Source organism: Planococcus citri, chromosome 4, assembly GCF_950023065.1.
Source record: "Planococcus citri chromosome 4, ihPlaCitr1.1, whole genome shotgun sequence".
Lineage (NCBI taxonomy): Eukaryota > Metazoa > Arthropoda > Insecta > Hemiptera > Pseudococcidae > Planococcus > Planococcus citri.
The window spans coordinates 68486937-68514350 of NC_088680.1; the positions used below are offsets into that span (position 1 = coordinate 68486937).

The following is a 27414-nucleotide window of genomic DNA, read 5'->3' on the forward strand; positions in this document are numbered from 1 at the left end:
ATCCGATTGATAGATAGGTACCTATCGTGCCTGTCGAAGATTTAAAACATTCAGTGATTTACTGTTCTCTCTAGCTAGATTTAAAAAAGTAGTCTTGATAAAATTACATGAGCCGACTCGAGGCTGTGCTCCTTTATTTTTCAATGTTCAAAATATTTTGTCAAAGTTAGGTATTCAAATTTTTTCACTTCATATTTTTATCACTAGATACTTACCTACTTGAAAATTTTATCGAAAAGGAATGGAAGGATGAATGGATACGTAATAACTTGAATTTTTCTAACCAGGATAAAATTTTGTCAGCTAGGGTTTTGCTCTGGCTGCCTTAGCCTACCTTTACTTTCCCAAGAGGCTGATTTAGAAATGATTAATTATTGTACATATTTTATAAATGCCTCTACTCTACTTTCTCTTTGTTTTTGACTGTTTTTGATCATCGTCTTTTGCAAGGATTCGCTCGCTTGCTTTTATAATAGTTCAAATCAGTAATAGAAAACTAAAAATTAAGAAATTATTATTAAAACGAATACTGATACTGAAAAAACCAAAACTAAAATTAATTGTACTTGTAGTTCATTTTTTGTATCAAAAATCAAAACTGAAAGTACTGATTACTGAAACTGAACTGAAACAAAAACTAAAGCCGAAATTGAAAACGCAAAACTGAAACTAAAACCTGAAAGCTAAAACTGAACCGTAAAAATTTTGCCATCGCTCCTTTAAATTTAAAAATGCAAATTGAAGTTAATTAAATTTTTATTTTATTTATTTTAAAAATTAATAAAATTTGAATTTGAAAACTCCTCAATTTTTATTTGAAGTGCTAATGAACATCAATAAAAGAATCAAAATCACTCATGGTTCACGAACGAATCGATAATACAATGCCTCATAAGCTATACATAAAAAATATAGGTACGTGTAATGTTTTTCTGCTCTTATCAATTTCAAATTCCTTCTCTGGAAATTTGAAATGGAAAATGCTAGATAAAAAATGTAAAGTTAGCAGAATTAGCAGCATTTAATGATGCAATCTTCGCGTAATATTTGATAAGTGCTTCACAAGTTGTTAGTTCATCCATCAACAGTCTGTTCCTCAATCGTTCGAGTTGCTCAAAACGATGTCTCAATCAGAAAAGAACATTTACCTCAATTTTACTAAATCGATCGTCGATGGATTCGAAGAATTCGTCACAAATGTTGAAAAACACGACGCTGTCATTGGAGACAACGAACTAAAATGTAAACTGAAGCTAATCAGTAAGTAAACAGTCAACATTTTCTACTCTTTAATTATTATCTCAGCTTTGGCTTATCTCACACTTGACTTTTTTTCTTACCATCAACCAGGCAAAAAACTCCAAACCATTTTCAACAAATGGGAAAATACTCCCGATAAGAAGAACACCAACATGAATAATTCAACCGTCGAAGAATCCAGTACCCGAGCCGTAATCAAAACCATCGATACTAAGCCAGAAACCTTGAAGAGGAGTAAATCATGGGACGAATTCGAATCGATGATAGCCTCAAGTGTCGGCGATACCGAACCAGCCCCGATCTCGAAAGTCTCCACTACCGAAATATCCTCCAGCACTTCTAGTAAATTAGAATTCTCCATTTTAGATTGCCTTACGACCCTCGTATCTAAGATGGATGAGTCAGAAACGCCAACGTCTAACGATAATAGCCCTCCGTTGACCAGAAAAGAAGCTGAAATAATACGTAAATTTAAAATTGAAAATGTTAAAGAAGAATGGGTCCGAGGCAGTAATGGATTCTACGTAGAACAAATCCAACCTGGTACTTGGAAGTGTAAACCGTGTGATCTTCCGGCTCTCTCGTACGCTAATATTATTTCTCACGTATCAGGCAAAGCTCACTTCAAGAAAATATGTTATTATAATCGAGATAGTCGCGATTCATCGGAAACCAGACGTAGTAAAAATGATATCACCGTGAATACCGATCTGAGTGATATTTTATCTGATATAGAACCGGATTTAATGAAGAAAGACAATGGTGCTGATATTATTGTTCCTTTTAAAGGATACTATTGTAATGCTTGTTGCGGTACTCTGAATTCCGAAGAAGCTCTTCGATTGCATGTTACCGGCGGTAAACATAGGAAGAATTGCGAATCTTGATGTTGATTTTTTTTTTAGCATTTAAATGCGTACGTTTGTTATACAAAAACCGTTGTCAGAATTTTTATTTTTGAGAATTACGTTTAGTAAGATTTTTTGCTTGAAGTTGATCGTTGAACATATATTTTGGGTGCACTGAACTGAATTCTCTGAGTCAGATGTCAGATGCACTCATGAATACGTACGATAGAGATGTGATTTACTCGTAATTTCTATGGTATGAAATTTTGTTCTTTGATTACGGCTGTTTTTTTTTAATTTCCTTTTTTTATCATGTAAGTACTTATACCTACGTATTGTTACATTATTATTTATCATCATTTACCTAAAGTATTTGATTTTTTATAGTTATGTACAATTTTTTCCAATTTTTTTTCTATGTTGTTTTTGTAGGAAAGAATGTTCGATTTTTTTTTTTCATTTTAAGGAAACGTTTCTATTGAATTCCTATCTATTTCTTACTTGTTTATTACTCAAAAAATATATTTCACGATTCATATCGACGTTCCTGGATCTTTTTTCTACGAGTAGTACCTAACTGAAGTAAAAGAGCTTTGATATCTCTAACAATTTCTTTCAGATGGCTCATGGCTGAATTTCGATCTGAAATTAGCTTTTTTTACTCGAATATGGAGATACTTACTCATTTTTTGAATGAAAGAGAATATAATAGGGCGAAGCGAGGACGAAAGATTCCAAAAATTTATTTATTTCAAGAAATAATACAACATTGTTTTTAGGTTGAGAAGATTATTTTTCTGATCATAACTCCAATTAGAAAACTTCGAACTATAGGTAATAATTTTCTTAGAAATTCAATTTTAGAATGAAACCTGCGAAACGATAGTCGATGGCAAAAGCTTCGAAAACTTATGAATGATTCACGAAATTGAACTTATTTATTTTTGATATGATTAGTTCATTTTTCAAATTCAAACGTTGATATTAATTTTAAAAATGAAAAAATATGTTCAAAGCAAGAGTGCATGGTGGTCATTTTCATTGACAGGTCAGACGAAATCGCAGATTCTGCTTTCCAACATAGGACTCTCAATGCATTTTTTTGAATTAGACAAAGCTACATCGAAAGAGCATGGAAACATTTATCACAGGTCAAAATTTCAAGTGCTAAAGTGCATTTTTCGATTTTTGGCGAATTTTTGAAAATTTAATTTAAGCCAAAAATGAGAGAAAAAAATCAAAATTTTACCAAATTAACCTAGAAAGCTGAAATTTGGAATATGCCCTATTTTTGACCTGCCAAATCGATTGGAAACGGTTTCAACCCGTTTTGAGCAGTTCTGGAGCCTCCAGCAGATTTTTGAAACTTGAAATTTCCAGAAAATTTTATAAAATGCAGTTGGAAAGTCGAAAATTCCGTAAGTAAACTAATTTTAATACGCATGAAGTCGACTTCAGGTGAATTTCAAGTCGTTTTAGAACCTTCAGCGACTTTTTGAAAATTACATGAGTCTCCAGTAGATTCTTGAAACTTGAAGTTTTCCCAAAATTTCATCAAATTAGGTTAGCTAGCCGAAATTTACTCTGCAAACTAATTTCATTGCAATATGAAGTCGACTGCATGGTGGTTTCAAGCGGTTTTGAAGCTTCCAGCTACTTTTTGGAAATTTCAATTCTCCTAAAGACGCCATGAAACCTTTTCAAAATTCACTGGAGGCTCCAAAATGACTTGAACCCACCTGAAGTCGTCTTCAGAGGGTGTTAAAATTGGAGTGCATAGTTAATTTTAGCTTTCCATCTACATTTGATGAAATTTTGAGGAAATTTCAAGTTTCAAAAATGTACTGGAGGCTCCAGTAATTTTTAAAAAATTGCTGGAGGCTCCAAAACGACTTGAAATTTACTTGCAGTTGACTTCATAGCGTATTGAGATTACTTTGAAGAATTAATTTCGGCTTTCCAACTCCATTTGATAAAATTTTGTGAGAATTTCGAGTTTCAAAAATCTCCTGGAGGCTCCAGAACTGCTCGAAACGGGTTAAAACAGTTTCCAAACGATTTGACAGGTCGAAAATAGAGTATATCCAAGATTTCAGCTTTCTTGGTCAATTTGGTAAAATTTTGATTTTTTCTCACATTTTGGCCAAAATTTGATTTTTGAAAATTCACCAAAAATCGAAAAAGGCACTTTACCACTTGAAATTTTGACAGGTGATGAATTTTTGCCTGCTCTTTCGATCTAACTTGAAATTTCTACAAAATGTCATCAAATTGAGTTGGATAGCCGAAATTCACTCTGCATAGTACGTGCTACGTTCTAAAGTTTATGGAAATTTCAAGTTTCAAAAATCTGCTGGAGGCTCCAAACCTGCTCAAAACGGGTTTATACCGTTTCGAATCGATTTGGCAGGTTGAAAATAGAATGTATCTCAAATTTTAGCTTTTTAGAACAATTTTGCAAAATTTTGATTTTTTTTTCACTTTTGGCTTATATTTTTAATTTTTATAAATTCACCGAAAATCGAAAAAGGTTTTGATACGTTTTTTGGAAAGTTTTCTCGTCATTTTTACGCATTTTCAATTCTTCTTTTTTGCCAATTTTAGGGTAATTTTTACTGCAATTATTACAATTTTTTTTTGTAATTTTCAGCAATAGGTCTATTATTGCTTTTTTGGACGACTTTACTGCATTAAAAAAAAAGTTTCGACACGTTTTCACGCTTTTTTTGGCAACTGAAAAGTTGTACTTTTTGAAAAGATCTTAGCAATAATAAAAGCTTTGAAAAATAAGGAGAGTTTTTCTTTTCCAATACCAAAACTGTTGAAATTTAAGTTTTGATTGGTAAAGTTGACCCATTTGACCCTTACTTTTACGTATCTATTGAAAAAGTTGAAAAACCCCTTTCACTCAATAAAATGAACTCATCACAAAAAAATCAAAAAATTCAACTTTCAATTCCAAACATCAAAAAAAAGTTCAAATTTATTCAGTTGTCTTACTTTGACCTCTTTCTGACGTATTTCATGAAAAAGTTGATAAAAATCACACTCACACAGCAAAAAAATAAAAATTTGTTTATTTTTTGAATTTTTTCGAATTTTGATTTTTTTTGTTAAATACGAGTTAATTTCACCGTGTGAAGGGGTTTTTTCAACTTTTTCAACAGATACGTAAAAGTAGGGGTCAAATGGGTCAACTTCACCTATCAAAACTTTTTTTCATGTTTTAAGTCAAAAAATCACATTTTTTCGCAAACTTCAAATTTTTTTTAATTGACTTTGCGACAAGTTACCATCCCAATTTTTTAATAATGTTGTTCAGCATAAACAGTTGTCCATAATATATTTTTTTTAGAATTTTTGAGAGTCGGAACGATATGAAAACTACGTTTTGAAACTTTTTGAGCTAATTTTTTGTATGAAAAAAGTGGCAACACTGATTTTTATGATATCACCAAAAAGCTTTTCAAAACCTGCAATTATGGAAAAAAGTTCCATTTCGGTAGGTATCGCGGTTATCGAGTAATCCACTGCTGAAATGGATGATATTTTAGGTTCACTGAAAACTTTGACACCCCCTGGCTGCCGTTGAAAATGGGCTAGAGGGCTGCGATTTGCGCCATTGGTCATCCCTTCGGAAGGTCTTTCCACAGGAAAAATTTCAAAAAAATCGCCGAACCAACCTATCACTTCTTGGTCCAATTGACGTGGAATGACTCACCTACCTAATAGATACTAAAAAAAATAGGTTTACTTACGGTAAATGTTGCGGCCACACTTACAGATTAAGTAAGTATACTCAGAAGAAGTTGTTGAAATGCTCTCAAAAAACCATGAAATAGTTCACGAATATACATTCGAAAATGAAAATGAAATCCATCTATCTACTATTTGTATATCTACTCGATACTTATAAGATGTTGTTGTTCTGAAACGAATCTCATTCAGTTGATCTTTTTCTTTTAAATTCGATACAATTAGTCTCGGTTTCATCCCTTTTCGATTAAAATATTTTTTTCAATTAGGTACCCTACTGATCGAAAGATCAAAATTTGTTTCTAATAAACCGAGTGTTCCGGAAATCGTCTGCAAAATTCAATTGTCGATAATACTACTCATGGAGACTATAACAAAAACCGCCATCGTGACTGGTTGAGTGGTTGCCTACCTGGTGAATTGATGGAGTTCGTCATTCATCTACAAGAACCAAAATGTATGAGCTAATTTTCAAAGAAAAATCGTCGCAATGAAGAAAATATTCGAATTTTTGAAATTTTGAGAGCATTGTGACAAATAGGTACAAGTATATGTACATAAGAATTTATTCGTGGTGCATCGCATCAAATACGGTGTAATCTGAAAGAAGAATCATCGCTCATTAAGCGGTTTATGGAAAAATGAATCAACAAAAAATATTCTTTAACAATTTTTAATTTTAAAAAATTGAATAAACAAATAAAAATACAGATTGTGAAAGGTACTTATTAAACATAAAATAATACAGTAGGCCTAGTCATATCACATCAGAGCAAAAATAGGTACATATCATTTTTCTTAAATTGTACAATTATTGTATATTACATTTTATAATGACTATTTATAGTTAGCATGTAAAATTCGTATCAACGTGGTCAAAAAAATCATTTTTTTATAAAAATTGTATGATTGTCATTTAGGTGGCTCTTAGTGGCTCCGGACAAAGAGAAAAAACTCTTTGTCTTTCGCTGCCTGCCCCTCCTTCCCACCACTAAACATATGACTAAGTTTTTTTTTAAATTACATATTTTTTGTAGGTGCCATTACTAGTGATAACAACGGACTCATTTGAGTTTCATTGAAGAGTACAGATTTAGGCTATGTTGGTCCGATTTTCATTGTAATTATACGTAATTTTCTAATGTTGAATTAATGATATTATTTTGATATTTATGTAAATACGAATTTTTAGCAATTTTTATTTGAATTTTTAACAATGCTTTTTTCGATATTCAGTTCGCGATCCTCAATAATAAATTAAAGACGACCTAGATAATTATGTATCATGCAAAAAGATGCCGACTGAATGTTAGTAATTTGGCGACCATACTCCACGATAACTTTTATGATACAAAATCATTATGTGAGGAATTATTAACCTCAGTAAATAATCTTTTTTGATTAAAGAACCTAATTTTTTATCCATCAATTTATTTGATCCTATAGCTTTTTGATGTAAACCTATTCAGGTTTTGATTTTTGCTAATATATGTACAATAGGCACCTATATGATTTTTTACGATCTGAATTTTTACTTCGATTTAAATATTTATTTTTCATTATTTTTTTTGAGTTATTTGATTGATCTATTTTGATCTAGAATTTTTGGATATATTTTATTTACTTCTTCAAGATAATTTCCCCTTTGGTACATGCTGATGCTTCGCATGAGGTATAGGGCCTGCTAAAACATAATTTCTCTTTATGTGTTTGTGTTAAAGACTTATTTTTTTTCTTTTATTTTAATTCATAATGGAATCATTTATTAATTGCTTCCTTGAGCTAGTTAAGGAATTAAGGGTATGTGTGGATCAGTAGGTTCCTGTTTCTATTTTACAGTGTCCTATCTACCCATGTGATACCTACAGGGTGGGTAGAAATACTTGGATAATGTTAGCTTGTTGCTCCTGTCCTGTCATTAAGGTTTAATTGACGCCTTCTTTTCAGTTAATTAGGTATACTCCATCCATTGGGTACAGTATGGTAAGGTATTGTGCTTATTTTTTAGTCCATCTGTCATAATGACCACCATTAATTTCCATGAAACTGTATGCTGTTTATTCTTTGTGAAGAATTAACCTCTTATGTAAATAATCTTTTTTGATTTAATTTTTATTTATCAATTTATTCGATCCTATAGCTATTTGTGTATAATAATGTAAACCTATGCAGGTTTTGATTTTTTACGCATCGCGCGTTTACAGTACAATGTGTGAACCAACAACATTGAGAATCATTGATAATTTTTTTAGAGTCAGAAAATGTAATTTAGTGTGTACTTCGTGTATCATCACCTTTTTGAACTTATCTTGAAAGAATAAACGCTTATGTAAATGTTTTGTTAGGTACTTAAATTACTTCGGAAAAAAAAAATAACAGAGCACACTCTTAGATGGACCACCCTCTTTATTTTTCAAGTTATTTGATACTAGGCTATTCTGATCTAAACCTTTTGGGTATATTTTATTTAGTTTTATCTTCGAGATGAATTCCGCTTTGGTACCTTCTAAAACATCTTTTTATGTTTTTGTGTTAGAAGAGTTTTTATTTTCTTATTATCTTAATTCTATAGGATAATGTAATTGTAATTGCTTTCTTGAGCTAGTTAGGGAATTATGTATGGTATGGGTGTATCAGCAGGTCCTTACAGGGTGTGCAGAAATATCATGTACTTACCCCAAAAAAGGTTTTTGCTAAATGTTTTGTCTGGGCACAGTTGGCAAATACCTCGAGTGACATATGGCTTCACCTTGTACACACCTACGCATATTTAATGATGAAGATTACAGAGTACAGACCATTAAAATTATATGTCAGTATCTATCATCTACAAGAAGTACACATAACAAACACTTCTGTAGGTAAGGTATTAGCATCATTCATTTTCTCATTCTGCATTTCGCTACTGTTTGAAGGCCTTGGTTGTTAGATTATTTCATTACAACTGAGGAAAATCACCAAGAATCAGACGAATGTTATGAAACTAAATGCTTTTTTGGATACTACATAGATGACATGCCACCCTCACAGAGCCTTATTACCATAATTGTACGGTGCTTTCTATTTACTTTCTTTTCACCTTGTGAATTCACCTTCCACTCCACCAATATAACAAACATTACTTTTCAAATTCAATAAAATTTGCCTGTTGACATGAACAGATTGATTACATCTTATATTCTGATATGAGAAGGAGAACTTAGCATACATGTAGGTACTAGGTACATATTTTTATGTAGATATGAATGCTCAAATGAAAAATTGATTCATATTTTGTTCCCTTGTGATATATCAGTTGTGAAGAATTAACCTCTTATTACTTTTTTAATTTAATTTTTTATTTATCAATTTATTCAATCCTACAGCTGTTTGATATCAAGTATTGTAAATCTATATTCAGGTTTTGATTTTTGCGAATATTCAATATTAAGTACATATGATCTTCCATTGATCTGAATTTTTACTTAGATTTGTGTTATTTATTTTATGTACTTTATTTTTCAAGTCATTTGATGCTAGGCTATTCTGATCTAGACTTTTTGGGTATATTTTATTTAGTTTCATCTTTGAGATGAATTCCCCTTTGGTACATGCTTTGCATGAAGTCTCAAGGACTACCTACTAAAACATATCTTCATGTTTTCATGTTAAAATATGTAGTTTTTATTTTCTTCTTATTTTAATTCTATAGGATAATGTAATTGTAATTGCTTTCTTGTATAGTTAGGGAATTACGTACCTATGGGTGTATCAGCTGGTCCTTACAGGGTGTGCAGAAATATTGTGTACACCCAAAAAAGTTTTTTGCTAAACATTTTGTCTGGGCTCAGTTAGCAAATACTTCGAGTTACATATTCATGGCTTCACCTTATACAGACCCATTATTTAATGATGAAGATTTCACACCATTGACCTTTTATACATAATATATCGTACACCGAGTATTGCTTTGGAATTCAAGAAAGACGCATACGCTTGGAGAGCCAATGAAGATCTCATCAATGGCACCTTACAATACTTTGGTAAGGTATTATTATTAGCGGCATTCATTTTCTTATTCTGCATTTCACTGCTGTTTGAAGCCCTGGTTGTTAGATTATTTCACTACAACCATGGAAAATCGCCAAGAATCGCACAATGTTATGAAACTTATTAATGCTTATTTGGATGCTAGGTGATATGCCACCCTCGCAGAGCCTTATTACCATAATGGTAGGGTGCTTCAAAATTTATTTGATCGTATAGCTTTTGTGTATAATAATGTAAGCCTATTCAGGTTTTGATTTTTGCCAATATTCAAATTATGATCTTCCATTGATCTGAATTTTTACTTGAATTTGTGTTATATTATATTTATTTTACTTTGTTTTTCAAGTTATTTGATACTAGGCTATTCTGATCTAGACTTTTTGGGGGCATATTTCATTTAGTTTCATCTTAGAGTTGAATTTCCCTCTGGCAGGTATACATGATTTGCATGAAGTCTCAGACCTACCAAAACATCTCTTTATGTTTTTATGTTGAAATACTTAGGTTTTGAATTCTTCTTATTTTAATTCTGTAGGATAATGGAATCATAATTGCTTTCTTGAGCTAGTTAGGGAATTATGTATGGGCGTATCAGCAGGTCCTAGCAGGATGAGTAGAAATATTTGGATAGTGATAGCTTGTTGCTCCTGTCATGGAGGTTTCTTCAAGTGTTATTATCATTTAGAGTACTCCTTCCTTTGGGTAGGTTAAGGTACAGGGTGCACAGAAATATCGTGAACCCATAAAAAAGCTTTCTGCCAAATGTTTTGGCATTGCCAACCCATATTTTTAATAAAAAACTTTCTTCGGGATTTTCAATAGTTTTTCTCACCCAGTATTGTGCTTATTTACAATAGTTCATCCTATCATGGTGACCACCACTGATTTCTGAAGGATCCTGTTACTTTCAACTACCCTGTGAAGTTGTGATGAGTTTATACTCATACTTCTGTAAGGTATGTACTAGCATTATTCCTTTTCTCATTCTGCACTTTACTACTGCTTGAAGCCCTGGTTATTAGATTATTTTGCTGCAACCAAGGAAAACTAGAGCTATTTGATAAACCTTTCCAGGTTTTGATTTTCACCAATATTCAAAATGATCTTTCATGATTTGAATGTCTGCTTTGACTTAAATGTTTATTTTTTGATTTATTTGATGATCTATTCTGATCTAGACTTTGTGTGTACACTTTTATTAATTTCTTTTACCTATTTTAGAGAGATAAATTCCCCTATTGGTACATGCTTTGCATGAGGTCTCAGCCCTTCTAAGCCATCCCTTATGTGATTTGTGTTAGAAGACTCTTTATATTTTTCGTTCTCATTTTCTTTTTATTTTAATTCTGAAATAGTGGAATCATAATTGCTTTCTTGAGCTGGGTAGCTATTCCTGAAATTTTGGTATGCGTGATAAGCGAGTTATGAGAGTTTCAAAACGGTTAACTAACGCAGTTACCACAGTTATGGATCGGTAACATGTCGGTAACTTACTTACGTTAACTCCAAAGTTAAGCTAAAAAAAGGCTAAAAAACTAATGGTTGCAGTCTTGGAGATGTAGGTAAATGAAGTTTCTTCATTGCTTCATTTTGTTTTAATTGCGATTTTTCAACTATTTTGATTAAAATGTAATTTTGCTATGGCACTTAGAGTATTAGCAAATGATGAAAATACAAAATACGGATTAAAAATGTTAGTTCAATTTAAAAATATGAAAATAGTTTATGATGGTGCTAGTAGTGCCCATTCCATTATTCCGAAAACTTGTGGCTACTCATCAGTTAACGTCTATCGATAAGAGTGATAGTATAGTGATAGAAAATGAAAATGCTGAACGTTATTTGCGGAACTTAACCATCATAACTGGCTTATCACGCTTACCAAAATTTGAGGAATAGCTACCCTGGTTAGGAAATTGTGTACGTATATCATGTGTGTATCAGCAGGTGCCTATTTGTATTTTATCCAGTCCCATCTACCCATGTGATTCCTACAGGGTATACAGAAATATTTGGATAGTGATAGCTTGTTCTTCCAGTCATGAGAGATTTTATTGATGCCTTCTCATTATTTAAATTACTCTATCATTTGGGTAAGGGTAGGGTAGGGTAGGGTAGGGTATGGTATTGTATTGCTTTTTTCTAGCCCATCCTATCATAATGACCCCCACTAATTTCCAAAAGATCATACTGAACCAATTACCATGCTAAATGCAGTAAGTGTATACCTGTAGGCTGTACTAGTTGTACTTTGGTAACATACTAGAGTCAAGTATTCATTTCCTCATTCCGCATTTGACTGCTGTTTGAGCCCTAGTTATTGGATTATTTCTCTGCAACTGTGGAAAATAGCCAAGAATCAGACAATGTTTATGTTTGTTATGAAACTAGATGCTTGTTTGGATACTAGGTAATGCCACTCTCACAGAGCCTTATTACCATATACAGGGTGGTGTTTTCTATTTACTCTCTTCAGCCTATGAATTCACCTTCAACACCACAACATAACAAACACTACAATTGCAAACATGAACAAATTGATTACATCTTATATACTTATTTGAATATGAGAACTTGGCATACATGTACATACTTATTTTTTAAGTAGATAGATGTTTCAACGACTTCATTAGTAAAATAAAATTAATATTCTTTGTGAAGAATTAACCTCTTATGTAGGTAAGTAATCTTCTTTGATTCAATTTTTTATTTATCCATTTATTCGATTATATATATTGCTATTTTATATTTCCAGTTTTACTTTGATTTATATGTAATATATATTTATTTTTCTTCATTTTTCAAGTTTATTTGATACTAGGCTATTCTGATCTAGACTTTTTGGGTATATTTTATTCAGTTTCATCTTCGAGATGAGTTCCCCTTTGGTACATACATGCTTTGCATGAAGTCTCAAACCTACTAAAACATATCTTTATGTTTTTGTGTTAGAAGAGTTTTCATTTTCTTCTTATCTTACCTAATTCTATAGGATAATGTAATTGTAATTGCTTTCTTGAGCTAGTTAGGGAATTATGTAGGGGTGTATCAGCAGGTCCTTACAGGGTAAGCAGAAATATCATGTACCCCCAAAAAAGTTTTTTGCCAAACGTTTTGTTTGGGAACAGCTTTTATGGCTTCACCTTATACAGACCTATTATCTATGAAGATTACACACCATTGACATTTTATATATCCTACACTGAGTATTGCATTGGAATTCAAGATAGATATGCTTGGGCCATGGGCTGCAGATGAGTATATCATCAATGACACCTTTCAGCATTTTGACCTGCTAATAATAATAGGTACTCAGTTCGGTGAATATTACAGAAGTTGGGGCATATCAATGTTTTCAGATAGACACTTCTGTAGAGAAGTGTACAACACTCATGCGTATAAACCTCCAGTGTACATTATTATTAAAGGAACTGAAGGAATAATGATTTCACACCATATGTACCTAGTAAATAAAATTTTAATTTTTTGCCAAGAATTTTGATCTTTAATTTCAATTTATGTAAGTAGGTTGTCTTAAAAATTATTTGTTTAGTTATTAAAAATTTGTTTATAATCATGCTCATTTCTATTTAAGAATCATATTTGGTAAAAGGTTCATTATTATCTATTTATTATCTCTTCTTATAATTAATATACTTACTTAACACATAATTGCGACTTTACTGATTGAAATTAATGAAATAGTCATAGAAACTTCACTCTTCAGCTGTTTTTTCCAAAGCATCATGCTAAATGCAAATGTAAGATTGATGGGAGTTTAATCGACAATTTCTATTTACCTATCTGAAAAATGTGTGCTTTAAAAGTAAGTAATTTTAGAACTTCCATTTCTATGAAAAATATTTTGATGAAAATCAGAAGTCCAGACTCCAGACCTCGAACAGGCATAGATACTGAGTATTTACCTTAGGTATCTAGTATCTACATGAAGCTGAAGAGAAAAAGTTCAATTTTCATTTGGCTCCTATTTAAGCTATAAAACATAATATAAAACATCTACATATGTTGGTGTTAGAAGACTTTTTATTTTCTTATCATTTTAATTCTAGAATAATGGAATAATTGTAATTTGTAATTGCTTTCTTGAGCTAAATTAGGGAATTATGTACGAGTGTATCAGCAGGTTCCTACATATTATTTGTATTTTACCCTGTCCTATCTACCCATGCGATTCCTACAAGTTGGGCAGAAATATTTGGATAGTGATATGTAGCTTGTTGTTCCTGTCATGGAGGTTTCATTGACATGTTCTTATCATTTAGATGACTCCATCCGTTAGGTAGGTTAAGGTATTGTGCTTATTTAGTCCATACTGTCCATCCTATCATAGTAACCAGTGTGACCAGCCACTAATTTCCAAAATATCACACTAATCCAATCGCCCTGTTTTATTGTGATGAGATGAATCATGCAAAAACGCACGTTTTTCTCGTACATTTTGGGCCCTTCTTCCCGAAAATGTTGGCTCAAGCAGTATGTAATTTTTACTTTCATTCTCATATAATTCTTCTAAATGACGGAGTTTTCTGAAAATTACCTTTAATTTTGATTTTTCATGCCTAAAAATCCAACTTTTTGCAGAGAAATTGATAGAAAAATTAGGTATGTCAAAACTGTAACATGTGATGTGCGATTATTTGTCTGAATATTCGATTAATTGATCCCTGATTATCTGGGGAAAAATCGCATTTCAATTAATTCTTCACTTTCTAAGACCATTAGGTATATGGATCCTGGCATAATGGTATTACTAACATAAACACTTTTGTAAGGTATTAGCATTATTCATTTTCTCATTCTGCATTTCACTGCTGTCTGCAGCCCTGGTTGTTAGATTATTTCACTGTGACTGAGGAAAGGGGCCAAGAATTAGACAATGTTATGAAACTAGATGCTCATTTGGATACTATAGGTAATATGCCATCCTCATAGAACCCTATTATCATAATGGTTTGGTGCTTTCTATTTACTTTCTCTTCAACCAGTGAATCCAGCTTCCTCACAATCAACATAACAAACAGTACTATTCAAAATCAATGGAACTTGTCTGCAAACCTGAACAAATTGATTATATCTTATTATAGGTATTATGTATTTGGATATGAGAACTTCACATACTTACATTTTTGTACCTAGCCACTTATTTTTAGGTAGATATGAACATGAACATGCCCAAATGAAAAATTGATTACTTATCTCGTCACGTTCTCTTGTGATACATTCTTTGTGAAGAATTAACCTCTTATGTATATGTAAATTAATCTTTTTTACTTTAATTTTTTATTTATCAATTTATTTAATCCTATAGCTATTCGTGTATAATAATGTAAACCTATGTGGGTTTTGATTTTTGCCAATATTCAATATGATCTTCCATTGATCTGAATTTTTACTTTGATTTATAATATATTTATTTTTCTATATTTTTCAAATTTTTTGACACTAGGCTATTCTGATCTAGACTTTTTGGAAATAATTATTTACTTTTATCTTAAAGAGAAATTTTTCTTTTGATACATGCATGCTTTGCATGAAGTCTCAGACCTACTAAAACATCTTGTTTTTGTGTTAGAAGATTTTTTATTTTCTTCTTATCTTAATTTTATAGGATAATAGAATTGTAATTGCTTTCTTGAGTTATAGTTATGGAATTACGTATGGGTGTATCTATCAGCAGGTCTTTACAGGGTGCGCAGAAATATCATGTTCCCCCAAAAAAGTTTTTTGCCAAAAATTTTATCTGAGCACAGTTAACAAACACCTTGAGTGACATATTCATGGCTTCACCTTATACAGACCCATCATTTAATGATGAAGATTTCACACCATTGGCATTTTATGTATCATATACTGAGTATTGCTTTAGAATTCAAGATGGATATGCTTGGTCCGCAAATGAGTATATCATAAATGGCACCTTCCGGCATTTTAACTGCAAACAATAATACTGAATTCGGTGATTACACAAGTTGGGGGATTGACTGCATATTTGGTACAGTACAGCCCATGGCAGGGTATAAGTAAATAATTCTTTAGATTTCATTGTTTTTAAACTGGTGTATTGTCATAATGTCTATTTATAAACCGTGCTGTTTGCTTTCGAGTGTGAACAAGTCAACATTTTTTTTTCAAGGTTCCTCAAAAATTCAATACAAAATCAGCTAGATTCATTTCCTCATAACTTTTTCAGAAAAAATCATACAAAAACAATTTTATACTAGTGTAAGATTGATTTAAAAATTAAGATCAGTTTACCATATGAAGCATACAATATAATTGTATAAAAATGTAGTCTTGTTTGAGATGTTAAAAAAGTAGATACTTTGGTAAAATGATCATTGTCTCCTTTGGGATCAGTCTCATTGTTATAGAAAAGTACCTATACTGTGCTGGTAAATGCATCATTATCTTGTGTTCATCCTTTTTGGTGGCTTATTTTTCAGAAAATTCTTGGGGGGTAAAAAATTAAGTAAGTACTTCATCATTTTTCCATTTTTTTTGGTGGGAGGGGGCAGTGAATAATTTTTTTTGACAGGTATGTTATCTTATGTTCCAACTTCTGACAATGAGCATATCGAGCTTGTTCAAGTTCTGTCTTGATTATTCCACTTCCAGGGAATTTTCAATTTTTGTGTTGCTTAATAATAGGTAGTAAGGGGGGATGTGTGGAACACCTTCAGTCCTTCACACAACGTTGTGAAATTCCGTTTTTCATTTTCGTTTTTGTTTTGGCAAAAATTGAGTTTTTGTTAAGTTACGTTTTGTTATTTTTTTGGTTTCTTTTTAGCCAATAATTGCAAAATAGTCTTGACTTTTCCAATAATTATCCAAAAATTCTAGAGTTTTGCCAAAAATTCGTAAGAAGCCATGCTTTTTGCAAAAATTGTCGAAGTCTTACACTTTGCCAATTTAAGTTGGTAAGTACATACATTATACATATGTAGTAAAAAATTCCTGCTTCTTAGCAAAATTACCCTCAAGCCTCACTTTATTGCTAAAAATTGCTAAGAATTGTGTTTTTTTTTTTGTAAATAAGTTATTTACTCGTTTCCAAAGTTATCCAAATATGTTGCTTTTTCACCAAAAATTGCTAAAAATTCCTTTCTTTTACCAAAGTTGTCGAAAGTCTTGCTTTTTTTGCGCAAAAAGTTGCAAAATAGTTCAACATTTTTGGCCAAATTATCAAATAATAATCGATTCGCGATTCAATGTTGCTATTTGAGGCATTTTTTGAAAAACTGTAGTGTTTCTAAAGCTGAACAGCCTCTTGAGGTTCCAAATAAAACGGATTGATATAGCTTGAATAGCTTGAAGCTTCAAAACGACTGAGAGGTCTAAAAATAGGACACATGCAAAATTTCAGCTTACAGTGCCTTCGTTTTAAGAGTCCCAAAATATGTACATATGTACTCATAATTCTCTGCTTGTTTTTATTTTTGTTTTTTTCAGTATCGATATGCCGTGTCCAGGAAGTTGGTTTAGGTTTCTAATTTTTGTCGCCGCTTTAAATTACATAGAGATGGCAACCGTTCCCCAGACATTAGGTGAAGATCCAAAAAGAGCCCGACCCCAGACATTTGGTGAAGATCCAAAAAGAGCCCAATGTGGTACTTGCGATGAGGTGCCGTGGGCTCGTACCAAAATTAATTCCATAGGGCACGCTTACAACTATCATTTTTTTGGGTAGACTTCTGATAGGTAATAAGAAAATCTACATACCTGAAGCAGCGTATCCCATTTGCCTACAAAGCATGTTACATGGATATGAAATATACATTTACAAAATTATAGTAAGTAGAATAATTTTTTTTTTCAAAGAATTTGATCTTTAAATTTAAATAATTTTCTTTCAAGAATTACTTGTTTGCCTAATTATTAAAAATTTGTCTTCTGAAATTTCCTGTGCGGTACTAAATGCACATACGCTGATGATACAAATTAGGGTCCACTGTCCAGTCATAGAAGGAGCTCTGCCTGAAATTAAATGGGTATAGGTACTCAAAAATCTCGTTTTTTGCCAGAAATGGTCAAAAAAACATTGAAATAATAGTTCAGTAAAAACCTGAAAAACATATCACTCTTTTGCCAAAAAAAATGTGCTCGAAATGTTGCTAGTCTCCCAAAAGTTGAGCTTTCTTGCGAAAAATTATTAAAACGTCCTGCTTTTTACTCAACTTTTTTGACAAAAAAACATTCTTTTTACCAGAGTGCTACCTCACCAGAGATTTGATTTGAAGAGCTACGAGACAATTGTACCTATCCAATTTTTAATTACATAAGTACAGTAATATTGGTACCAACATTTTTCGAACCTATTCAAATGTAATGGAATAATTGTAATTTGTAATTGCTTTCTTGAGCTAAATTGGGGAATTATACATATGTATGAGTGTATCAGCAGGTTCCTACATGTATTTGTATTTTACCCCGTCCTATCTACCCATGCGATTCCTACAGGTTGGGCAGAAATATTTGGATAGTGATATGCAGCTTGTTGTTCCTGTCATGGAGGTTTCATTGACAGGTTCTTATCATTTAGATGACTCCATCCGTTAGGTAGGTTAAGGTATTGTGCTTATTTAGTCCATTCTATCCTATCATAGTAACCAGTGTGGCCACCACTAATTTCCAAAATATCACACTAATGCAATTGCCCTGTTTTATAGTGATGAGATCAATCATGCAAAAATTGCAAAAACTCATGTTTTTCTTGTATTTTGGGCCCATTTTCCTGAAAACAAACACTTTTGTAAGGTATTAGCATTATTCATTTTCTCATTCTGCATTTCACTGCTGTCTGAAGCCCTGGTTGTTAGATTATTTCACTGCGACTGAGGGAAAGGGCCAAGAATTGGACAATGTTATAAAACTAGATTCTTAGGTATATCACATCATACTATGCAATACCTACGTGCACATATATTTTTAGGTAGATATAAATGCTCAAATGAAAAATTAACTTATCTCATCTAGTTCTCTTACAAGTTACAATATGCTCTTTGTTAATAAACCTCTTATGTAAATAATCTTTTTTGATATAATTTTTATTTAGTTGGTTGTCTTATTTGCAGGTCCAGTGTCTAAACATCAATCTGAATTTTTACTTTGATTTAATTATTTATTCATTTTTTGTTTTTCAAGTTATTTGATAAAAATCTATTCTGATCTGGACTGTTTGGGTATATTTTTAGTTTCATCTTCTAGATAAATTTCCCTTTTGATACATGCTTTGCATGAAGTCTCAGACCTACTAAAACATCTTGTTTTTGTGTTAGAAGATTTTTTTATTTTCATCTTATCTTAATTTTATAGGATAATGGAATCATAATTGCTTCCTTGAGTTATAGTTATGGAATTATGTATGGGTGTATATCAGCAGATCCTTACAGGGTGCGCGGGAATATCATGTACCCCCAAAAAAGTTTTTTGCCAAACATTTTATCTGAGCACAGTTACATAAATGTTTACACTTAACTAGATAGAATATACTGCGAGTTTATTTGTTTGTTTTTGTAAAATGATTACAGAGTAAGCTTGCTGCTGGTACACATTACGTAAGCGTAAGATACTGAGATAGTATATATGTATAAGTCCCGCTTTACTAATCCGTTTTACAATCACATTTTGAATAGGCTCTTGGAAAAAAAAAAATACTTTTGCCTGTAAAAAAGAACCCAGCTATCGCATTTTTTCTGGACCACCTAAATCTTTTTTGAAAAAAAAACAACTGGTAAAATGATCATTATTTTTATCGTTTACGCGATGTCCATTCTAATGAACTACTTCATCGTTTTTTTCTATTTTTTGTGGTGTGTAAGGGGGTGAGGGGGTGAATGATTTTTTTTGACAGGCATGTTACCTTATGTTCTGACTTTCTGAGCACAACTTGTTCAAGTTTCAAAGGCCTATCATTATTGTTCCTCTTACAGGGAATTTTTTAATTTTATGTTTGCAAAACTTTTTCAAGCTAACTAAAACACACTTCTGATAAAGACCCGCGTGAATTATTTGTGCAAACATGTTGCCTCTTTTCAACAAGTATAGGTATGTTCCCACTTTGATCTGATTTCAAACTATGAGAAAATTGAAGCTCAACTTCAACGTGTGGAACACTTTCACGCAGCGTTGTGAAATTAGTTTTTCATTTTTGCTTTTGTTTTGGGAAAAAATTGAAGTTTTTGTTAAGTTGTGTTTTGTTTGGTTACTAAAAATAACTTTTTCGTTTTGTTTAAGGTTTTCTTTCGCTATTCAATATTCATATTATTTTCCTCAAATTTGACTGATTTCTGTGATTTTGAAAGAAGTTTGAGGAAAAAAGCAACATTGCAACCATTGAAAACACAAAAAATATGTAAAAAATTGATCATTTTATGCCTTTAAATTACAATGTTCTCAAAATTTTTGGTTTTCTCAACGTTCAAAACCCATTTTTCTGCACTTTGAGAACTATTTCTGGTATTTGAAGGAAAAACATGGTCACAAATAAAAACGAAATCCATTTCGTTTAACAAAAAAAACCTTATATTTAAAGTTTTATTTAACATTATGTTATGATAAACCTACAAAATATCGTTAAGTTTTGTTTTTTGTTGTAGATGAAACAATGTTATCACATCGGTCCCTAACAAATTAACGTGATAAAGTATTGGCCAGGTCGACGCTATGCTGTATGAGCAAGTAATTTTTTTCAAAAGTACCTAAGTACATATAAACCATCATTCAGTTATAACAACGCACATGATTTTTGTGACCGCTTGAAATGAGAATTAAAATTTTTTTCGCAACCAGCAAAATGAGATTTAATTTTCCCGCAGCTGTCTCTCTCATTCCTTCAACTGTGTGGAGGGGGAAATTCATTTACAAATAATCGCGAAATAAAATACTATTATGAATAGATCTACAACTTAGCAAATAGTCTAAGCGTGAATTATTACTTGGGGGTGAATGGATGGAATAAACTCTACGAGAAGGCGGCTAAGAAATATTTTCCTCGTATCCCAGACTAGCTCAATTTGGGAGAGTTCAATAATTCTCACTCGCTATATCGATATTTCCTGATCCTATCTTGAATAAAAACACCTTTCAACGCCTTTCAATGACATTTTTATTAAAAGATAGCACAAGTACTAGAGACATTTCTGTAACCTATTCTTATGTACGGGTATATGCTCGTATATAAAGACAATAGATGGATAAACTTAAACTACATTAATTCGCGATAAGGACATTGGGTGTAAAAATAATAAAATAATATAAAAACGCGACGTCATTACGTTTCGACACAATTAAATTAAGTTTACGTTAAACAATATTAATCTGGATGGGCGAACGCTGCCCAGGGAATTAAAGTGAAAAACTACTTACTGACACTGCAATATTTCTGTCACTCATATCATCATGACAGAATCGATTTATGAAAACGGTATTCGCATATATTAATTGAGAAAGAGTAATTTTGAATGAATTATTCGAAAGCTACATTTTCAGAGATGTTCGCGGTATTTTTAGAGTCGTTTATGAAGAGATTTTTTAAACATTATTGAAACTGTAACTTTGAACAACATTATTCGCATTATTTAGATTAAGCAGTATTCACGGTATTTAGACGGATTAACCCTCGATGTCCGGAATATCGAGGATTAATCCCAAGAAGATCAACGAAAAAAGATAGAATCAATCACGTTAACGATCTTTCCACGCCGAAAGTGGTACAGACAAAAAGGGATGACATGAACGAGATATTCATGCGATCATTCAAATTAGATATAACGCCGGAGCGCCACATCTCTGGGTATGGACGAGAACTCACTATCGTGAAATCGCAAGATCAAAGACAAGTGTTTTATGCGCGTGCATCGGTATTTATTGACCAAAGGTCGTAGACAGGGTGTAATGAGGTACAGAGACCACCCTTATCTGCGCGAGATGGCAAACCGAACATAACCACTTTATCTAGGTTACCTATGTTTATTTATAAAAAATATACACGGATAATCGTCTGTGTACGTGTGTGCGTATATAGACGATTTAACCCTAATTTCCCCTACAAAATACATACGATGATCGTTTGTGTGTGTGAACGATCATCACCCTCGCATTAAGTAAAAATGACAGGTAGCTGATTGATGTTTCCCCTATCGAATACATAAAATGATCGCCTTTGCGTGTGTATGTGTGGCTGGTGTACTAACACACAGACACACGTCGATCTTTTTAACGGACGATCATGTACCTAATCTAGCAGCAAACACATTACCATACCTTCAGGTATAAGGGAGTAAGAAAGTGTACTTTAAAGGTACACGTAGCTAGTGTACATATCTCGCGGCTTTTTCCTAAGAAAGACTGCTACGAATCACTAGCAGAGCGTGTAGGGCAATCCTTCCCATATCACATTCTCTCATTGAATTTTACTTGGACTACCTACTTCTTTATAAACAATAGGAGATCATAATCATAATTAATAATTATGCATGTACATGGGAAACTGATGTTACTACACTTTTTAAATTTCATTTTCAGTCAATTTCTAATTTATTTTCAGATTTCAATTTTATTAGCATATACTTATGTAGTTTTAAATCAGTTTTTTTTTAACTTCATTTTCAAAATTTCCAATTTCACATCAAGTTTTTAATAATTTTATCTTTGAGATGAAATCCCCTTTGGTGCATGCTTTGCATGAAGTCTCATGACCTACCAAAAGATCTCTTCATGTTTTTATGTTAAAAAGAGTTTTTTTTCTTCTTATAATTGCTTTCTTGAGCTAGTTAGGCAATTATGTATGTATGGGTTTATTAGCAGGTCCTTATAGGGTGCGCAGAAATATCATGTACCCCCAAAAGTTTTTTGCCAAACATTTTGTCTGGGCACAGTTAGCAAATACCTCGAGTGACATATTCATGACTTCACCTTACACAGATCCATTATTTAATGATGAAGATTACACACCATTGACATTTTATACATCCTACACTTAGTATTGCTTTGGAATTCAAGATAGACTAGTATGGTACAAAAAAATGTTGGGCTCGTCGAGGTGAATTTTAAGAAAAAATTGTTTAATTCATCTATTATCTCAGACAACTTTTTTTTCTCAAAATTAGGCAAATTTTCACGTTTTTAAGCACGATCGCGTTTGAGGATGTTGAAAAAAATTATACCGTTGAAAAGAGGATAAAAATTGCTTTAATATGACGTAAAAAAATTGTGGGCTTCTCGAGGTGAATTTTGAGAAGAGAAAAAGAAAAACTCTAATTTCTGCAATTCCAATTGCACATTTTTCATTTTATCCTATGTTTTGCATTAGCCATTAGTGAATAATGCTACGTGTAATAGTATTTGTTTAAATTATTGTAGTTAACTTCTGAGTACTTGCTGTAAAATTCGTCAATGAATAATAATGAGCCAGGAAATGTTTTTATTTTGAAGCTATCAAATTCAAACCTTATAATCAAACTAGTAATTCCAGGGGTGCGGTGAACCCCCTACGTCTACGACGAGCGCCCCCCCTAGTACACTTGGATGGCCCCCCTTATCTACAGACACCCCCCCCCCCCGCAACAGAAAAGGAAAGTGCAAAACCAATTTTTTAGGCATGAAAAATCGAAATTAGAGAGACTTTTTCTGAAAATTTTTTGTGATACATGATGATTTTATGAAAAGAATGGTAAATTTATTGCTCAAGCGAAGCGAGAGCGAAAATTTTTTGAAAAAATGGGTCCCAAAAACGAAAAAACGTCCCTTTTTTCATGTTTCATTTTAAATTTTCGCTGGCGGGCTTGATGGCCTCTTTCGCCACTCCTTGGCTACGCCACTGAAAATATCATCAAAAGCCGACTGGGATCTACCATACTCGATAATTGGCTCTCTTTGCATGGTGATTTTGTGTTTGAAAAGCGATGAGGATTTCTAACCAAGAAATGATAATAAAACAGCTGGCAATTTAAATCTAAGGCTTATTCGCGCATCTTGTCAAAAAAAATTATATACTTCTGTGTACTTATTAAATTTTCATATTCTGATCTTTGATTTGTACGAAAAGTACCCAATAAAATTTTGAGATCGAAAAAAATTCATGTCTTAAGTATGTAAAAAAATTGTGGAGGGGGGTTCTATTCCGATGGGGGGGCTTACAATTTTGGCACAAATACCAAGTACCTAAATCCAATAGTTTCAAGGAAAAGTTCCAAGTTTTGAAGTTGTCGTGTTTTTTTTTTACAAAAGAGAAGCTGCATAATTCAAAAAATGGAGGGGGGGGGGGGTCCATTCAGATGAATGGAGTCTCATTTTGAAATCTAAGGCTTAATTCGCGTATCTTGTTTAAAAAAATGATCACATAAATACTTCTGCACACGTGTTTAATTTTTTGTCAATTTTTTTACTTTTGGTTTTGACTTATGAAAAGTAATGACATTTGAGATTTGAAAAAAAGTAAAAAAATGAGTGGAGGGGGGGTCTATTCTGAATTGGGGGGCTCATTCTGATTAGGGGGGGCCTTACACTTTTGGCACAAACATCAAATAAATTGAATAATTTTAAGGAAAAGTTCCAAGTTAAGAAGTTGAAATTTTTTAAAGCAGCAGAGTGATATAAAAAATGGTTGAGTGTGTGGTGGAAGAGGGCTATTTTGATTGGGGAGGGCTTCAATTTGATTAGGGGGGGCTTAACATTTTTGCCTCAAGTATTAATATATCCACTGATTTTGAGTTGAAAGTTCTGAGAACTACATTTTTTAGCAAAACAATATAATTAAAAAAAAAAAAAAATCGGCCCCCCCTAAATCGTCAACGACGAATCGCTCGTCAAGAATACCCCATCACCGCACCCCTGAGTAATTCATTAGAACTGATCGACACCACCTCACGAAATAACGCGTTAAAAAGAAATATAAATAGTATACACGTTTTTTGTAGTAGGCGACATTTTTCTCCTGGTAGACCGCATTCCCTAGATTGCAACCGACTTGTTAAAAAATACAAAAAAAAATTTCAAATGAATTATTGTAGTAAGTAAACTTTTAATTTTTAAAGTAAAATCATTTTGATCTTTAAATTCAATTTATACACATTGTTTTAAAAATTATTTGTTTAGTAATTAAACATTTGTATCACTTCACAGGCAAGAATACCTATGTCAATAATTATCTTGCTTTTTATTAAAATTTTCAGTTTTTGTTTTAATTAACAAAAAATCTCACTTTGTAGCAAAATTGCCACAGAGTTTCCTTTTCTTAATCCAACATATTGATAATTTTAAAAATATATATATGTTATAGTAAGTAAAATTTCAATTTTTGTTTCAAGAATTGGGTCTTTAAATTCAACTTATTTAGTTTTTAAAAAAATTTGGTTAAATATTAAATACTTTTACCTCGTGGCCATTTGGAGACGAAGTTCCAAGATGAAAAATGTTCCTCTTTCGATGCTCTACAGTGTTTACTAGTTGTTTTATTTTGTAATCTGAAGGTGAAGCTAGCTACTACCACAGACCATCACCTATTGAAATTATCATTAGTATTTTTAAAAAAATGTGAAACTTTCATACCCACCTGAAAGATCCTTCTTCCATAAGTCGATTTTCCACTCACTTTTATGGGGGTTTCAATGGTTTACATAAATGTTTACACTTAACTAGATGGAATATACCGCGAGTTCATTTGTTTGTTCTTGAAAAATGATTTACAGAGTAAGCCTGCTGCAGGTACACATTACTTAGCAACTGGAATATTGTATATCTAAATACCTAAGCCCTGCTTTACTTATCCGTTTACACTCACATTTAGAATAGGCTTTTAGAAAAAAATACTTTTGCCTATAAAAATACATACCTACTTACATAATATTTTTGACAAACTGTTAGGTGTTGCATACTATGTGCTACCTACCATGCAAATTTTTTTTGAAACAAAAAAACAAAAGGTAAAATGATCATTATCTATCATTTACTCCATGTTCATTCTGATGAACTACTTCATCATTTTTTTCCTATTTTTTGTGGTGTGTAATTGGGGGGGGGGGTGAACGATTTTTTTTGACAGGCATATTATCTTATGTTCTGAGCATAACTTGTTCAAGTTTCAAAGTCCTATCTTTATTGTTCCACTTCCAGGAAATCTTTTAATTTTGTGTTTGCAAAACTTTTTCAAGCTAACTAAAACACTCTCAAATTTCATTCAATTGTATATGAACTAAAAACACTTCTGATAAAGACCAGTGTGAATTATTTGTGCAAACATGTTGCCTCTTTTCAGCAAGTAGGTACCTATGTTCCCACTTTGATCTGATTTCAAACTTTGAGAAAATTGAAGCTCAACTTTAATGTGTGGAACACCTTCACACAGCATTGTGAAATTCGTTTTTCATTTTCGTTTTTGTTTTGAGAAAAATTCAGTTTTTGTTGAGTTGTGTTTTGTTTATTTACTAAAAATAGCTTTTTTGTTTTGTTCAACATTTTCTTTCGCAAATTCAATATTCATATTATTTTCCTCAAAGGCCGATTTCTGTGATTTTAAAAGAAATTTGAGGAAAAAAGCAACATTACAACCAACAAAAACACGAAAAATAAGGTAAACTAGAGTAGGTGGTTACTCCATTGCGGACTTACAGACAGAAATTCATTGGCCGTTGTGTCAAGTGAGTAAGCCTTTTTAGCTATGTCAATTGTGTCGACTGTACACAACTTATGTCATTAATCCATGTAAGTACTTATTTTAAATGTAAATTTACTAGGTGGCCACTGAATTACCACAAAACCCAGGGTTCTTTATGCAAGAATGTGATGGAGAAAACATATGCGCAAAATACATGTCAGCGAAGGAATTTAAAAACATTTTCCTTTTAAAACACTATAGTAAGTAATTTTTTTTTTTAAATTTGATCCTTAGGTAAATTTGAATAATATTGTTTTAAGAATTACTTAATTGCTTAATTATTAAAAATTTGTCTTCTGAAATTTTCAGTGGGGTACTAAATAAATGCACCTTCACTGATGATACAAATTAGGGTCCATTGTCCAGTCATAGAGGGAGCTCTGCCTGAAACTAAATGGGTGTAGGTGTAGGTACTCAAAAATCACGTTTTTTGCCAGGAATTGTCAAAAAGTGCTTTAAAAAAATGAAAAATTTCAGCAAGAACCTCGAAATTAGGGGGAAATTTTTCTGATTTCCCAATAATTGAAAAGGTAGGTACCCAAAAGTTGAGCTTTTTTACGAAAAATTATCAAAGCGTCCTGCTTTTTACTAAACTTTTTGACAAAAAACGTTCTTCTTACCAGAGTGCTACCTCACCAGAGATTTAATGTGAAGAGTTACAAGACAATTGTATCCAATTTTTAATTACATATGTGTTGTTTTCTTCAACATTTTGTTTTACAATTCAATTGGTATTTATATTATTTTCCTCAAATTTGACTAATTTCCGTGATTTTAAAAGAAATTTGAGGAAAAAAGCAACATTAGGTACAACCAACAAAAACACGAAAAATAAGGTAAACCAGAGTA

General features: G+C 32.1%; 1 protein-coding gene across 1 annotated transcript; it reads left to right on the forward strand.

Annotated features, from left to right (window-relative positions):
* The first annotated feature begins 922 nt into the window (after positions 1-922).
* Positions 923-2650, forward strand: LOC135843844 (uncharacterized). Its single transcript, XM_065361875.1, has 2 exons — positions 923-1260; positions 1351-2650. The coding sequence occupies exons 1-2, from the start codon at positions 1122-1124 to the stop codon at positions 2145-2147; spliced, it is 936 nt and encodes a 311-aa protein (XP_065217947.1). The 5' UTR covers positions 923-1121; the 3' UTR covers positions 2148-2650.
* The last annotated feature ends 24764 nt before the right edge of the window (positions 2651-27414 follow it).

Coding starts and splice junctions, on each gene's coding strand:
- LOC135843844 (XM_065361875.1), top strand. CDS start 1,122: ATGTCTCAATCAGAAAAGAACATTTACCTCAATTTTACTAAATCGATC. Junction 1,261..1,350: donor ATGTAAACTGAAGCTAATCA/GTAAGTAAACAG, acceptor ACCATCAACCAG/GCAAAAAACTCCAAACCATT.